The 15,288-nt window shown below is 40.5% G+C and overlaps 1 protein-coding gene across 1 annotated transcript; it reads right to left on the minus strand.

Annotated features, from left to right (window-relative positions):
* Nucleotides 1–3,037: 3,037 nt before the first annotated feature.
* On the minus strand, nucleotides 3,038–11,263 carry ATP5PO (ATP synthase peripheral stalk subunit OSCP). Its single transcript, XM_060770377.2, has 7 exons — nucleotides 11,135–11,263; nucleotides 8,491–8,541; nucleotides 8,014–8,124; nucleotides 5,187–5,316; nucleotides 4,870–4,982; nucleotides 3,860–3,946; nucleotides 3,038–3,228 (listed from the first exon to the last, which is right to left on the minus strand). The coding sequence occupies exons 1-7, from the start codon at nucleotides 11,246–11,248 to the stop codon at nucleotides 3,115–3,117; spliced, it is 720 nt and encodes a 239-aa protein (XP_060626360.2). The 5' UTR covers nucleotides 11,249–11,263; the 3' UTR covers nucleotides 3,038–3,114.
* Nucleotides 11,264–15,288: the final 4,025 nt, after the last annotated feature.

Below are 15,288 nucleotides of genomic sequence, written 5' to 3' on the forward strand. Positions count from 1 at the left end.
CCTGTATCTATGGCAGGCATCCCCAGCATGTTGCACACGTGTCTCTACTGAGATGTTGAAATGCTACAAATGTTTTGAACCAGAACCAGACCTAGAAAAAAAAATAATTATTTTACTATATATGTAATCAGAGTACCAATAACAAAACATGATCACATTGACCATAAATGTTACTATCTGGCTCACTTTCATTTTAGATTAGCCACTTTTTTGTCTTTTTTAAAGATTTGCCAGCACAATATCTACTATTATGACTAGAAGAGGCATCTCCAGGTTTTCTGTTAAGGCACAGTCTTGTCTCCTGGCTTCTCTGTTTCAGGCTGCTCGCTTGGCCTTGAATGCTGAGCAGAGTCCAAGACAAATATGCCTCCCTCTGTTCTTTCACAGCAAGTCTCTTGGCTACTGCCCATGGTAAAGTACTTCTAATATTGTGTGCTCATAAAATGCCCAAACCCTGAAATCTACAGCATAGTTTGGGTCATTTGAATCCAATCTGTACGTATAATATTTGCTTTTACAAACCTCATTTATGCCAAGGTAAGTTAAAATACTCATGCTTAAAACTATTTCCCAGGGGAAAAATAGCAAACCCTCTCCTTAATGGGGAGCAACATAACCCGCTTTGTCTTCCAGTATTGTGCAGTGCAAAGTAAAAGATTTTACACCAGCATTCTGTAAGTACTGGTAAAAAAGTCACTAAGTCAGTTTTATGAAAGCTTTCTCCTCACAAACAGTTGACACAACCAAGAATGAAGCCCCAATACAAGAATCTTTTCCAGTTTTGCCATTAATAGTACTCGATTCCTGGGTAAAACATATTATCTTGATCCATGTCAGTCTGGCTTCAGACCTGGTTGTGGGACAGCTATACATTTTGTTGCCTTGACACATGACCTACGTTTTCCATATTGGACTTCTCAGCACCTTTACATCAACCATGGTTTCCGGGTTGCTGGGATGGGACTTGGAGGCAGCTTTAGAGGCCCTGTTCCTTCCTGGAGGGATGTTGGAGGATTCTGGTTTCACATCTTGGCTTTTGATGTGTGGAGGCCCTCGTGCTATTTAACAACTACTGAGAGAGAGGGTATAGAAGTGTGGGGTTTGGTGCCACCAGTGTAGTATGCTGACAACATGCATCACTGTTTCTCTTTCACATTTACATCCAAGGAATATGTTTTTTGTTCTTAACCAGATCTGGCATCAATAATGGGTTGGATGAGGACAAACTGAAGTTCAATCCAAACAAAACAGATAGTTTTGGTCCATCAGAAGGTGAAAGGGATGGAGACTGCTAGCTGGGGTTACGCTATTTCTGAAGGTTTTGTAGTATGGATACATTCCTGGACTCAGTCTTGAACCTGAAGTTCTTGCTTTCTGTGGTAGCCAGCAGTGCTTTTGCACTTAAGGCTTTGTGCACCAACTGAACCCATTCCTAGAGATGCCCGGTGTGGCCAGTGACACATCTGGTTGTTCTTCTTTCTCTCTCTCTTAGGCGATCCCTCATAGCTCAAGGATGATGGTCTTCCAGATGTAGTGTCTTGGCAGTGGGTCCGTAGGTGGCTGTGGAGCCCTATTCTTGATCCGCATGTTCTCCTGCAGTGAGGACATCGGTTTCCAGATGGAAGGCGGTCCCGGTCAGGGTTAGCTTGACGTACCTTCCTCTTGGCATGCTTCTCCCTTTCGCCCTCCATTCGTGCCTCTTCAAATTCTGCAGCACTGCTGGTCACAGCTGACCTCCAGTTAAGAGTGCTCAAGGGCTAGGGCGTCCCAGTTCTGAGTGTCTATGCCACAGTTTTGAGGTTGGCCTTAAGCCCATCTTTCAATCTCTTTTCCTGTCCTCCAACATCCCGTTTTCCGTTCTTGGATTCAGAGTAGAGTAACTGCTTTGGGAGACGGTGAACGAGCTTTCAGACATGGCCAGTTCAGCGGAGTTGATGGTGGAGGACCACCGCTTCAGTGCTGTGGTCTTTGCTTCTTCCAGCATGCTGACATTTGTCTGCCTGTCTTCCCAAGAGATTTGCAGGATTTTTCAGACGCAGCGCTGATGGAATCTTTCCAGGAGTTGCGTGTGACATCTGTAGACAGTCCACGTTTCACATCCTGTTTGGATTACTTCAATGTGCTCTACAACAAGCTGCCCTTGGAGTATTTAGAAAAGCCTATTGGTATGAGCTGCAGCTAGATCTTAACTGGTGCAGGTTACAGGGATCACTAAACACTGCTAAAGAGCTCTACTGACATTCTTTTTCTGGGCACATTCAGGTGCTGTTTATGACCTGCAAAGAATAAACACCTCAGGTCCAAGCTATATGACATACTACATCTTTCTATATGAACCTGCCCAGACCCTGATATCCACAGGAGAGATGTGCTCCCAGTGACACCACTTTGGCAGATAGAGTTGGTGGAAACATAAAGAGAGGATCTTTTCAGCAGCTGCCTCTAGAGCAGGCATGGGCAAACTTTGGCCCCCCAGGTGTTTTGGACTTCAACTCCCACAATTCCCAACAGCCAAAGTTTGCCCATGCCTGCTCTAGGCTTTTGAATCCGCCCCCTCCCCCTCCAATGTGCCTAGAATGGTCCTCTCCTGACTTTCTGAAGGCAAAGACTTTTTTATTTAGACAAGCTTTCAAAAATGGGGGATTTTTAAAGGAAAAGGCTGTAAGAGTTGTCTTGTTTAACTTTAAAAACACTTTTTAAAGCATATGCTTTTAATATGGTTAATGATTTAATTTGATTTTATGAATTATTTTTTGGATGTTATGAACTGTAAACTCTTAAATCTTTTAAATGTATATTCTACCTTGAATCCCAGTCTCAGGTTAAATGTGGATAAAAATAAATATGATGAAAATGAAGGTGATAATAATAATAATAATAATAATAATAATAATAATAATAATAAACATCAAATGTATGCATTATGAAAAAATCATGCCTGTAAAATGTATCTGAATTGGGGCATCTCTTAACGAAGCTTTGAGTACACAAGACAGATCAATATTTAGGCACCAAATCAAAGTACTACCACCATCAGTTGAAGGAGAGCTATTTTTATTATTTCCATAAGAGAGTTGAATAGGTTTTCATGAAAAATAATTCTCTGGATGATCACTAGATAGTCTCTTTCATGATCTTGGACAGCTTTTGAATCTTGGTCTTTGTAGACATGTCAATGTATTTATCACCAATGCTGACAATCATTCCTCCTAAGATAGATGAGTCAGTCTAGAAAAAATAGACAGGAGTCTTTATTACACCAATTACTAGGAACAATGGATTACCTCTATATTATAACAGAGAAGCAAATTAGACTAAAAAATTAAACTATAATGCTTGCATTTGGTTGATAAATCAATACTGTAAAACAGAAATAATTACATGGCTATGAAACAAGTCTATTTCTACAGAACCACTTTTGTAAATCTGTTTTGTTCTGAAACATTCATTACAAAAATTACTATGCCAGAAAAAGGTTCCTGTTGTTACTTATGGCTTTATTTCAGTTTTAAAAAACATGTTCCAGACATCAGAAGAAATGTCAGAAGTAGGATCTTGAATTGATAAAGCAGGCAGGCATTCTACTCTCACATCCTTGCTCTCTTGTCTGTCAGTTGGGTATCAATGTGATCTCCTTCACTACGATTCTTTCTCTTTGTGATCACTTTGTACCTCCAGCTAAGGATGATACCAGAACACAAACCTATTCATTGTGGAATTGTAAACTTTTTAAAACTCTGACTTGTAGACTGTTAGATAGACCGTAAATCCCAATGTAACATGTTTCTTCTGATTTATTTTCAATTTATGAGGAAATGTATCTGCTATATGGACAATATACACCTAACTGTATTCGTACCTTTGTTTCCAGCTTCAGTACTTCTCCCTTAGCTAGAAAGCCATTCAGAGTTGTTTTCAACTCAGTAATACTGGCTTCATCCAAGGCCTAAAATATCAAGGAAGATTAGAAAACATTTTAGAAATCAACGATTCCCAAATTTAATGTCAAGTAGGATGGAAATGTGGTATCTTTCAAAACATTGTGTTGGTGCCTTGTTGTTTCAGTAATATAGATTAACATTCACAATTTATTAGATGGATGATGTGCAACCAATGTAATCTCTCACATCCCTCATAAGAAAACGAGTTTTAGATTCATAAAGCATTGGTAACTATGTTACTAAGACGGGAGAGCAATAAGCATAAGATCTAGAATTTTAATTAAAATGTAAAGCCTCAAAAGAGTGCCTAGAACAGGATTTTTTTAATGAATTCATGAGAATATCACTCAAACCAGTAGTGTTAAATTACTATACAAGAAATAAGATTTGTCATATCTCAAAGCAACGAACACTGTCCTGCCTAAAATTAAGAGGAAAGGGAAAGTGAATAGGAAAAAATAATGGATTTGTAGACCGTTTCTATAGATAAATGTGGAGTTTGTTTCCAAAAGGTACCATATCCCCAAAAAATTGAAAAATGAGTTATAGGTGGCAGCAAATTGTTAGCTAGGAGTAAAATATTATGTAGAGATTGAAACTATCAAAATATATCAAATCATTAGGTACAGGGCTTGGAAAATTGCATTTTTTTAAGCAAGAGAATGCATATACTCAGCTCGTTTCTCCCGATTCCTGTAAAATTTGTTCAGATGTATTTGGTACTCCACAAATATAAGCGTGTTTGGTTAGGCCAACAATAAGTGCAAAAGCTCTTTCTAGCACAAATGCTGCAAATAAAATAACCTGTTGTACTATTCTATGTGCTAGCAAACATAGATGTAATGATCTTTCCCTTTATACACTATAACAGTTTATGACAACTCAATAATAAGGAAAGAGTCTTACAGCGTATATGCCAGGGGCTTACCTGAGCAGTTGTCACAGAGCACAAGACCTCTCCGCGATGTGCACTCATGATCCTACCAAACGCAGAGATTACACTTGGAGTGTAGCTCAGGCGACCATTTTCAGCAAGGACATCTTGGAAGAAAGGAAAGAGGGAGGGAGGGAGGGAGGGAAGGAGGGAAGGAAGGAAGGAATTAATGGATGAATTCACTCAAACTGTTTTAAAGATATAATGGAAAACTGATAACTTACATTTACAGTATGTGGGATTACTGTTCATTATTCTATTTTCAGAGCCCAATCCTATTATTCTACCCAGCAACAAAGACTGATACTTACTGAAAAAATTGACAGTGATAGGAGATACCTTCTCTTTCAGCAGAACATCATTAACAGTCTTTTGTTTTACTGAACCTTTTACGTGAGGATTCATAACAACAGCAGATAATTTGGGGTCCTTCATTAGCGTCTAGAATTGTAAAAAGTACCACTTTATTAAAATCAGATCAGCTTCCCATCAATTCAGTCACTATGAAATAACTTGTTCAGTCGCTACAAAAATATTACATATTTGCTTTTTAAACTATATTATAAATATTCATTAATGACAAGGCCTTTCAGTACTTAGATTTCACAAAGGGTAGTTTTAATGATATAAGAGTTTTTGTAAGTAAGTTACAAAATATTGATATCCAGAGTACTAACACCTCAGATCTTATGCACATTGATGAAGATATAAGTTGCACCATCTGTGGGGTCATATCCATAAAAATGTATTAGGTCTGCAGTACGTCAAAGATGAAGTATTTTGGCCACATAATGAGAAGACAGGAAAGTTTGGAGAAGACAATGATGCTGGGGAAAATAGAAGGGAAAAGGAAGAGGGGCCGACCAAGGGCAAGATGGATGGATGGCATCCTTGAAGTGACTAGATTGACTTGAAAGAGCTGGGGGTGGCCATGGCTGACAAAGCGCTCTGGCGTGGGCTGGGCCGTAAGGTCACGAAAAGTCGGAAGTGACTGAACGAATAAACAACAACAACTGCAGGCTCAGTCAGTCGCACAAATTCACAGCATGGTTACTGCATCTGATAATAAATTTAGGAGATAACATTCCTGAAGTGATCTTAACAGCCCATTTTTAATCCACAATAGAATAATAATGGTTGATGAGCACAGTTTTAGTGGGTTTTAGTTGGTGTTTTATATGCGTATGTATTTTACTTATTGTATTTTATAATGTGTTTATTTTATGTTCTGTTTCTAGGCACTCTGTGCCCCATGTGCCTTCGGGGAGATGATGGCGGGATACAAGAATAAAGTTATAGTTATATATAATTTAGCAATGCAGATGTATGAAATCCCATTTTTTAGAATGGAGGATTTGAACTTGATCAACCAGGCCATTTCTACCCTCTTAGGAGCCTGTAACCATTTGACTGCACAAGAAGCCCATAAAAGTGCACTAGCCTTAAGCAAATTACGCAGCCCTCAGTACATAATGAGGAAATGAAGAATGGGAATGTTCTTTAAAGCAAAAATACCCTGAAACTAGAGCAGTTAGCATTCTCAAAGTTGTAATAACACCCAAGAACACACTCCTACTGTCATGAATAAGGATGAAAACAAAAGGTGAGCTTTAGGCATCCTCTGAGGTTTGGTTCCAGGAGCCCCCATTGATACCAAAATCTGGAGATGCTCAAGTCCCATTATATTCAGGCTAAAGGTTAACCCCCTTTTATTCAGGCAGGCTTTTTAAAGAAGGGAGCTTTTAAGACTGCCAGGGGATGCTGTGGTTTTAGCTCTGAATACATTTTAATCAGTGTAAAGGATTTTAATTATTTGTTTTAATGCCATTAACATTTAATGTTATTTTAATGTTTGCATATTTTAGCTTTTAAATTACATTGCATTGCTTTTCTTGTAAGCTATTTGAGTATCTGTTGTAGAGAGAAAAATCCAGGTATAAATAAACATGTTGCACATAATATTAATATTCAGTGACACAATGAAATGATGCCCCTTCTATAAAATGTCAAAATAAAGGTTTGTTTTTTTTCTTGGATTTTAAAAAAAATATGTTTTGAAGTTGTAGATGGCTGAATCTGTGGATACAGAGTATGTATAGAATATTCTATATTGGGATAGAATGCTATGCAATTGACCCTCCAGAGTATAGAGGGCCAATTGCAAAGCATTTTATCCCAAAGTGAGATTTCACAGGAAGCTTGTTTTTCATTTCAAATTCTGAACATGTGCAACTGTAGAACAATCCTTAGGGTATCCTTTGGATCAGGGAAGGGCAACTGTTAGGGATCCATAATGTCCGCAGGAAGCCTTTGGAGGGTTGCATCATCCTACTGTAATTCTTTACAAAAAAGGGAATATTTTTTGCCCCCAAATGTCCTTGAATATTCTTTAGGAAGTATGGGGCATATTTCTGCCATGCTTTTGTTCCCACGCTCCATTTGAGATATTACTTTAAAAATAGGAAGTGACTCAGAACTTACTTTTGTTTCCCGTTGTACAAAAAGTCCTCACCTGGAGTTAAGAATGTTATGTTTTTTTTAAATTTCATACGAAGTATAATAAACCACAGATATAGGAAATTAGTGCCAGAGTGTTGTAGTGGTTTGAGTGTTGGATTACGATTCTGGAGGCCAGGGTTCAAATTCCAAGTCAGGCATGGAAACACTTTGGGTAGCATTGGGCAAGTCACACTCTCTCAGCCTCAGGCAAAGACAAGCCTTTTCAAGAAAACCTCATTATAGGTCAAGGCACAAAGCAAAAACAATGAAAGACGTATCTGTGTTAGTCTGCAAAGGGATCTTTCAGCATGTTTGAGAGTAACCAAGAGAAAGAGGTTGGTAGCATAAGCTTTATTATTCAAAATTTCTAATTAATGACATAAGAAATTATTTTACCTCCGTTATGGCCCCTCTACACTACCATATAATGCAGTTTCAAACCACAGTGTTTAACTACACTGAATTGCATATGAGTTTACACTGACTATACAGTTTAAACTGCAGCTTAAATGACGCCTATGAAGACAAGGGCAGGAGAGGGAAAAAATGTGGCCCCAAAATCGTTCATAAACTAGCACTAGTATTCTTTGAGAAAGATTAAGAGGCATGCAATAAAGTGATACAAAATCTTATTATTACCAACACCCGAGTCAGCTCCTTTTCTACATTTTCCAACTTCTTCTGCTTAGAAGCAGCTGAGTAAAGTGCAGTGGCATATCGTCCTTCCAATCCATACACTTGAATTGGGGGCTGCACAAAAAAACACAGAACCAAAAGATACCAACATTAATTAACAAGGCAAGGACGGCTCTAGATAATTTACAAAAACTACCAAAGCACACTGCAGAGTAAGGCACCCCACTAAATCCAATGAGATACCATTTAAATTACAAATCCCTGCAACAGAATTTTTTTAAATATCTGTGAAGATTTATAAATTCATTGGGCCATATACTTTCTTGTTCAGTTTAAATTGGATTACAGTGTAGTCCAGTACAGGTATAGTAAAAAACAGGTGCTGTCCAACTGAAAGCAGCTTATTCCAAGGTGAGAAAATGAATGCAGCCTTAACATTAGTGCATACAATCAGCACAATTAAATGTTAATCAAACTTACCTGCACCAGTTTTGATGCTGGCCTAACCAAAGAGGTACTGAAGTGGCGTACCTACAAAAGAAAGACTTTTTAAAAAATATAGAGAAAAATACTTAAAGCAAATATCACCGAACTAGTCAATCAGTTTTGAAAGTGTTGTTTCTAATCATGGATTTCTACTGACTTTTATGTTCAACCCTTAAATCTTACTATTTTCAACTAATGTAAGTACAATTCAATAGCAAAATAAATAGGGATTACATCTTGGAATCATGCTATCTGAGGACAAATTACAGTCCTGAAGTCAAATGTGCCCTACAAATGTTACTTCTTTGGTTTCCAGTAATTCCCTTTTCCAGTAAGAAAGGTGAATTATCTCTCCAGAAAGTCTTCTGGGGCAGCAGCACACCTTATAGGCAGGCTACAAAGATCCACTGGATCTGTTAAACTACAACTCCCATCATTACACAGCACTGAGCCATGGCAGTTAAAGTGGTAACAAACTGTTAATTCTACAGTGTAGTAATAGTAGTAGTAGTAGTAATAATAATAATAATAATTGCAAAGACTCTGGCATAAACCATTGCAGGTGGTCCCAGTGGTCATTGGCACACTGGGTGCAATGCCAAAAGATCTCAGCCGGCATTTGGAAATAATAAATATTGACAAAATCATGATCTGTCAACTGCAAAAGGCCACCTTACTTGGATCTGCACACATCATTCAAAAATACATCACACAGTCCTAGATGCTTGGGAAGTGTTCGACTTGTGATTTTGTGATATGAAATCCAGCATATAGATCTTGTTTGCTGTGACATACTTTGTTTTTGTGTCAGTAAAATAATAATAATAATTAAAAAAAACAGTAAAGATGGTCCCAGTGGTGATCGGCACACTGGGTGGAGTGCCTAAAGACCTTGGAAAGCACTTGAAAACATTCAGTGCTGACAAAATTATCATCTGTCAGCTGCAAAAGGCTACCCAACTCGCATTATTCGCCAATACATCACATAGTTCTAGACACTTGGGAAGTGTCCGACATGGGATCCAATACAAAAGCCAGCATAGTGATCTTGTTTGTTGTGTAATAATCTTGTTGTATATCTAATTATCATCATCATCTTTATTTATATCCCACCACCATCTCCCTGAAGGGACTCTGGGTGGCTTACAAGGCACTCCAGGGTGCACATATAACATACAACAGGCAAAAAAAACAACAGTTTATCTATCTGAATGCATCTCTCCCTATGAACCTTCCAGGAGCTTGAGATTGTCTGAGGAGGCCCTGCTCTCGATCCCGCCTGCTTCACTGGCACGTCTGGCGGGGACGAGAGACAGGACCTTCTCTGTGGTGGCCTCCCGGTTATGGAACTCCCTTCCTGGCAATATTAGATTGGGCCCCTCCCTCCTGACCTTTTGAAGAAGAGTGAAAACCTGGCTCTTTGAGCAAGTGTTTGGAACTTCAACATGACCACATAAACTCAAATTGGAATATGAACTAAGAATGGCTAAGACGATGGAGCGGTTGAGGAATTGAACAAGAAGACATTGTTTTAATAATTTTTATTGTTTATTGCTTTTATGGTTTTTAAATGTATTGTGATGTGATTTTTTTTTTTTGCTTTTAACCGATGTATGTATTTTTATATATGGCATCTAATTGTTGCTGATTTGTACGCCGCCATGAGTTGCCTTTGGGTTGATATGGGTGGGATAGAAATGACGTACATAAATAAATAAAAAATAAAAACGGTGCAAAAATATAAAACAAGTCACATAAAATTATAACAACAACCCTGTCAATGCGATGGAATCATGGGAGTTGTAGTCTGACAGATCCAGGGATTCCATAGCATTGAGCCGTGGCAGTTAAAGCGGTGTCAAACTGCGTTAACTCTACGCTGTAGATTCACCCTTGAATACATTACAAATTCATTTTGCTAATCTCGAATATATCTGCCACTGTTCTTTTCACTGACAAGGGCTTAAACGGCCCTGAATTAAAGAGGCAAAGAGCCTAAATCTGGATAAGACTAAGCCAGGCACCCTCAAACTGCGGCCCTCCGGCTGTTTGGGCCTTCAACTCCCAGAACTCCTGGCAATTAGAATAATAATAGAATAATAATAATAATAATAATAATAGAATCATAGAGTTGGAAGAGACCTCATGGGCCATCCAGTCCAACCCCCTGCCAAGAAGCAGGAAAATTGCATTCAAAGCACCCCGACAGATGGTCATCCAGCCTCTGTTTAAAAGCTTCCAAAGAAGGAGCCTCCACCACACTCCGGGGCAGAGAGTTCCACTGCTGAACGGCTCTCACAGTTCTTCCTGATGTTCAGGTGGAATCTCCTTTTGAACAAGCTCGTTAGGGCTTCTGGGAGTTGGAGGCCCACACAGCTGGAGGGCCGCAGTTTGAGGATGCCTGCTTTAAGACCTGCCGGGAAAGGAAGAAGCCTAAGGAGCTGCCTTTGCTACCAGAAGAGAGAGACCTCCGCCTCAAGGCCGGGCCTAGAGAAGCAGCCCCAGAAATCCTACCAGCCATGGATTTGCCCCTTGGCTTAGCCATCCCCGGCCCTTTTTCCAGCCCCGAAGCCCCGCCGCGCTATCCTGGGCCCCAGAAGCCACAGGAGAGACTGGCAGGAAGGCCCTCCTTCGTTACCTTCTGAGCGAGCCCCACGGACGCCGCCATGTTCTCCTCCTGTAGGTCACAGCGGGTCCTTCCCTGTCCTGCCGTAAGCCAAGGCGCATGCGCTGCTCTTCTGCGCAGGTCCATTCGCGCATGGCCTTCTGGGAATCGTAGTTTTCTCTGCCGACTCACACCTAGACGCAAAGGCTTCTCAGTATGTTCAATAGGAGCCTCTGGTGGAGCAATGGGTTAAACCCCTGTGCCAGCAGGACTGAAGACCAACAGGTCACAGGTTCGAATCCGGGGAGAGCGTGGATGAGCTCCCTCTATCAGCTCCAGCTCCCCATTGCAGGGACACGAGAGAAGCCTCCCACAAAGATGGTAAAACATCTAAACATCCAGGCATCCTCTGGGCAACGTCCTTGCAGATGGCTAATTATCTCACACCAGAAGCGCCTTGTAGTTTCTCAAGTTGCTCCTGACACTACAAAAAAAAAGTATGATCAATGTGGTAACAATGCAACTGATACATTAACGTGGCAGGACTGTTAGCGCCCTTCCACACAGCCACATAACCCAGAATATCTTAGGCGATCCCTTGTCCGTGTAGGATTGTCTTCCAAGATCGGTGTACTGGCGATGCCTATGTAGGTGACCGGATGCCCAACCACCGTCTCCCAAAGCAGTTGCTCTACTCTGAACTCAAGAATGGAAAACGGAATGTTAGTGGACAGGAAAAGAGATTTAAAGATGGCCTCAAAGCCAACCTTAAAAACTGGCATAGACACCGAGAACTGGGAAGCCCTGGCCCTTGAGCGCTCCAGCTGGAGGTCAGCTGTGACCAGCAGTGCTGTAGAATTTGAAAAGGCACAAATGGAGGATGAAAGAGAGAAACATGCCAAGAGGAAGATGCATCAAGCCAACCCCGACCGGGACCACCTTCCACCTGGAAACCAATGCCCTTACTGCAGGAGAACATGCAAGTCAAAAATAGGGCTCCACAGTCACCAAAGTACCCACCACCAGTACACTGACCTTGGAGGACAATGTTACTCAGATAACAAGGGATCGCCTAAGTAAGTAAGTTTCCAACAGATCCCTCAATCTCTGGGGATGCCTGCCATAGATGTGGGTCAGGAGAGAATCCTTCTGAAACATGGTTTTTCATACAGCCCAGAAAAACTCACAGCAACCCCATGATTCCAGCCACGAAAGCCTTTGACAACATATGCTGGAAGCGTTCTAAACACTAGATGATGCTGTTGCTGCAGAGTCCTTTGAGCAGATTTGGTGAACAGTGTTACAGTAATACCATTGGCTTCATGCAGAACAGTAACCAGAACTGCATACATTCTTAAATCTAATATACACACTTTTTGAATGGGGAAGGAGGTAAGTTTTTATAAAACGTGAAGTTAGCTAATTTTACTGATTCCATCTTGGACAGAGGGCAGAGACTTGAGCATGGTAGTCAGAGCTTTGGTTAGCATATCATACCATGTTGCTACAACATCCTTCTCCCTTCTTTCCAGTGAGTGTTCAGTTAATGAACTTGAGGCCAGAACTCAAGTTGTTTTACCATTGCAGTGAAATAACTCCGCACCAAATAGAAGTACAACCATTTGGGGGTATTGCTGTTCCTACAAAGAGTTTTAGAATTGATAAGTTTTAATGCCAGAGCTCTGGATCACATTAAAGACCCACTCTCACATAAGGTTACTGGAAAAATAAGTTTTGAAAAGGAAAAGTGAGTGAGAAAGACTATTAAAAACTTAGGAGAGAAGATAATCCTGTGGATTCATAAAGAAACAGAAAGGAAAAGGATCTCTGTGGCCTCATAGGGAAGCAGAGGGTTTTCGAAAGTTCAAAGAATGCTAAAATACATAATAATAAGAAAGACATGGAAACTTGGTAAGAGGTCGAACTGCTTGAAGGTAAGCTGAGTGGGAGAATATAAGAGAATGAACAAAAAGATAAAATTATGAAAGAAGTAGAGGAAGAAGAGAAAGAACAGCCTGATTATTTTGCTTACTGGTAACAGTATTGTTGTTGTTTATTCGTTCAGTCCCTTCCGACTCTTTGTGACCTCATGAACCAGCCCACGCCAGAGCTCCCTGTCGGCCGTCACCACCCCCAGCTCCTTCAAGGTCAAGGCAGTCACTTCAAGGATGCCATCCATCCATCTTGTCCTTGGTCAGCCCCTCTTCCCTTTTCCTTCCATTTCCCCCGGCATAATTGTCTTCTCCAAGTATGTGAGTGTATGTACTCCAAGTATGTGAGTATGTAACAGTATGTGAATGTGTATTTTGTATGAAATCAGGTCCATTCTCCCTATGAACAACTCTCTTATTGGACTTCAAGGCTAATTGGTAAGTGGTTTTGTCATTTGGGCCAAACTGAGCAGAGAAAGCTACTCTGAAATTTTATCCCCCGGTCTGACAGCATGTAGGTGAAACAATTCAAACATTTTTCTACAGCCACCCAACAGCTTCTTGTTTTCTCTTCTTCTGCTTATTGGAAGAAAGGAGAATCTATGGACACCTGATTTTGTTCTAGCAGTGGCCTCACATGCTCTCTCCTCCTGCTTCCAGATTGCTTTGAGAGCAGCAAGATGTATAAATAGGTCAATGACTCTCTTTATCTGTGAGTGGGAAAGAAAAAAAGATGCCAGCCCTCAAAGAGCAGGAAAAGAACAATTTGGCGGCAGAGGCAAAAGAAAACAAGAAGAGTGCTTTCTTAGGAGTTCTCTTAACCCTGTTCTCATGCAGTCAGAAGTGTTAGCCAGTATATTACCATCTGCATCAGTGTTTCGCAAACTGGGGGTCGGGACCCCTGGGGGGGGTCGCGAGGGGGTGTCAGAGGGATCACTAAAGACCATCAGAAAACACAGTATTTTCTGTTAGTCATGGGGGTTCTATGTGAGAAGTTTGGACCAATTCTATCATTGGTGGGGTTCAGAATGCTCTTTGATTGTAGGTGAAATACAAATCCCAGCAACTACAACTCCCAAATGTCATGGTCTATTTTTCCCAAAATACACCAGTGTTCACATTTGGGCATATTTAGTTTCTGTGCAAAGTTTGGTCTAGATTCAACATTGTTTGAGTCCACAGTGCTCTCTGGATGTAGGTGAACTACAACTCCAAAACTCAAGATCAATGCCCACCAAGCCCTTTCAGTGTTTTGTTGGGCATGGGAGTTTTGTGTGCCAAGTTTGGTTCAATTCAATCACTGGTATTCAGAATGCTCTTTGATTGCAGAATAACTATAAATCCCAGTAATTACAACCCCCAAATGACAAAATCAACCCCCCCCCCCCCCCAACGCCATCAGCATTCAAATTTGGGTGTACCGGGTATATGTGCCAATTTTGGTCCATTGAATGAAAATCCATCCTGCATATCAGATATTTATATTACGATTCATAACAGTAGCAAAATTACAGTTATGAAATAGCAATGAAAATAATTTTATGGTTGGGGCCACCACAATGAGGAACTATATTAAGGGATCGCAACATTAGGAAGGTTGAGACACACTGTAGCTGGCTATCCCTAGTTTTAGTCAAAGCGAACTAACTGTGAGGCAGCATTGCAAACCATTCTTCTTGAGTCCTCCAGTCCATCTCCTCAGTGGAAAACACAACTGTCTATGTAATTCAGGGGTGTTAAACTCATTTCCATCGGGAGCCATATCAGCCTTAAGGTTGCCTTCAAAGGACCATTGAATCCATGGATGGAGAATCCATGGATACAGAGAACTGACTACAAATCTTTTTTACATAGTGGTTGCTGCTCTTTAGTTTTTACCCAATTTAGATCCCAAGATGATATTGAATGAAAACTCTCTTCACTTTTGATTATATGCCATGCAGGCTAGGGTTAGTGGGAATTGCAACCCAGCAACACTTATGGCTCCGAGGTTGGGAAAAGGTTAAAGGACTTTTAAAAGTCAAACATCATGTCCAAATTTGAACCTCACTATTCTGATTAAACAGAACAAACTTCCAGATGCTACTGCATTCCTGTTCCCATCATTTATGTTCATAATGTCTAATGATGAGGAATACAGGAGTCCAGCATCTGGAGGGCAGCATAAAGTGCCATGGCTGGCCAGATTCAGCTTGTGGTCTTTGAGTTTGGCACATGTAATGTAATTTATCCTGCACCTTCTAATTTACCCCCCCC

The sequence above is a fragment of the Anolis sagrei genome, chromosome 3 (genome assembly GCF_037176765.1).
Source record: "Anolis sagrei isolate rAnoSag1 chromosome 3, rAnoSag1.mat, whole genome shotgun sequence".
Lineage (NCBI taxonomy): Eukaryota > Metazoa > Chordata > Lepidosauria > Squamata > Dactyloidae > Anolis > Anolis sagrei.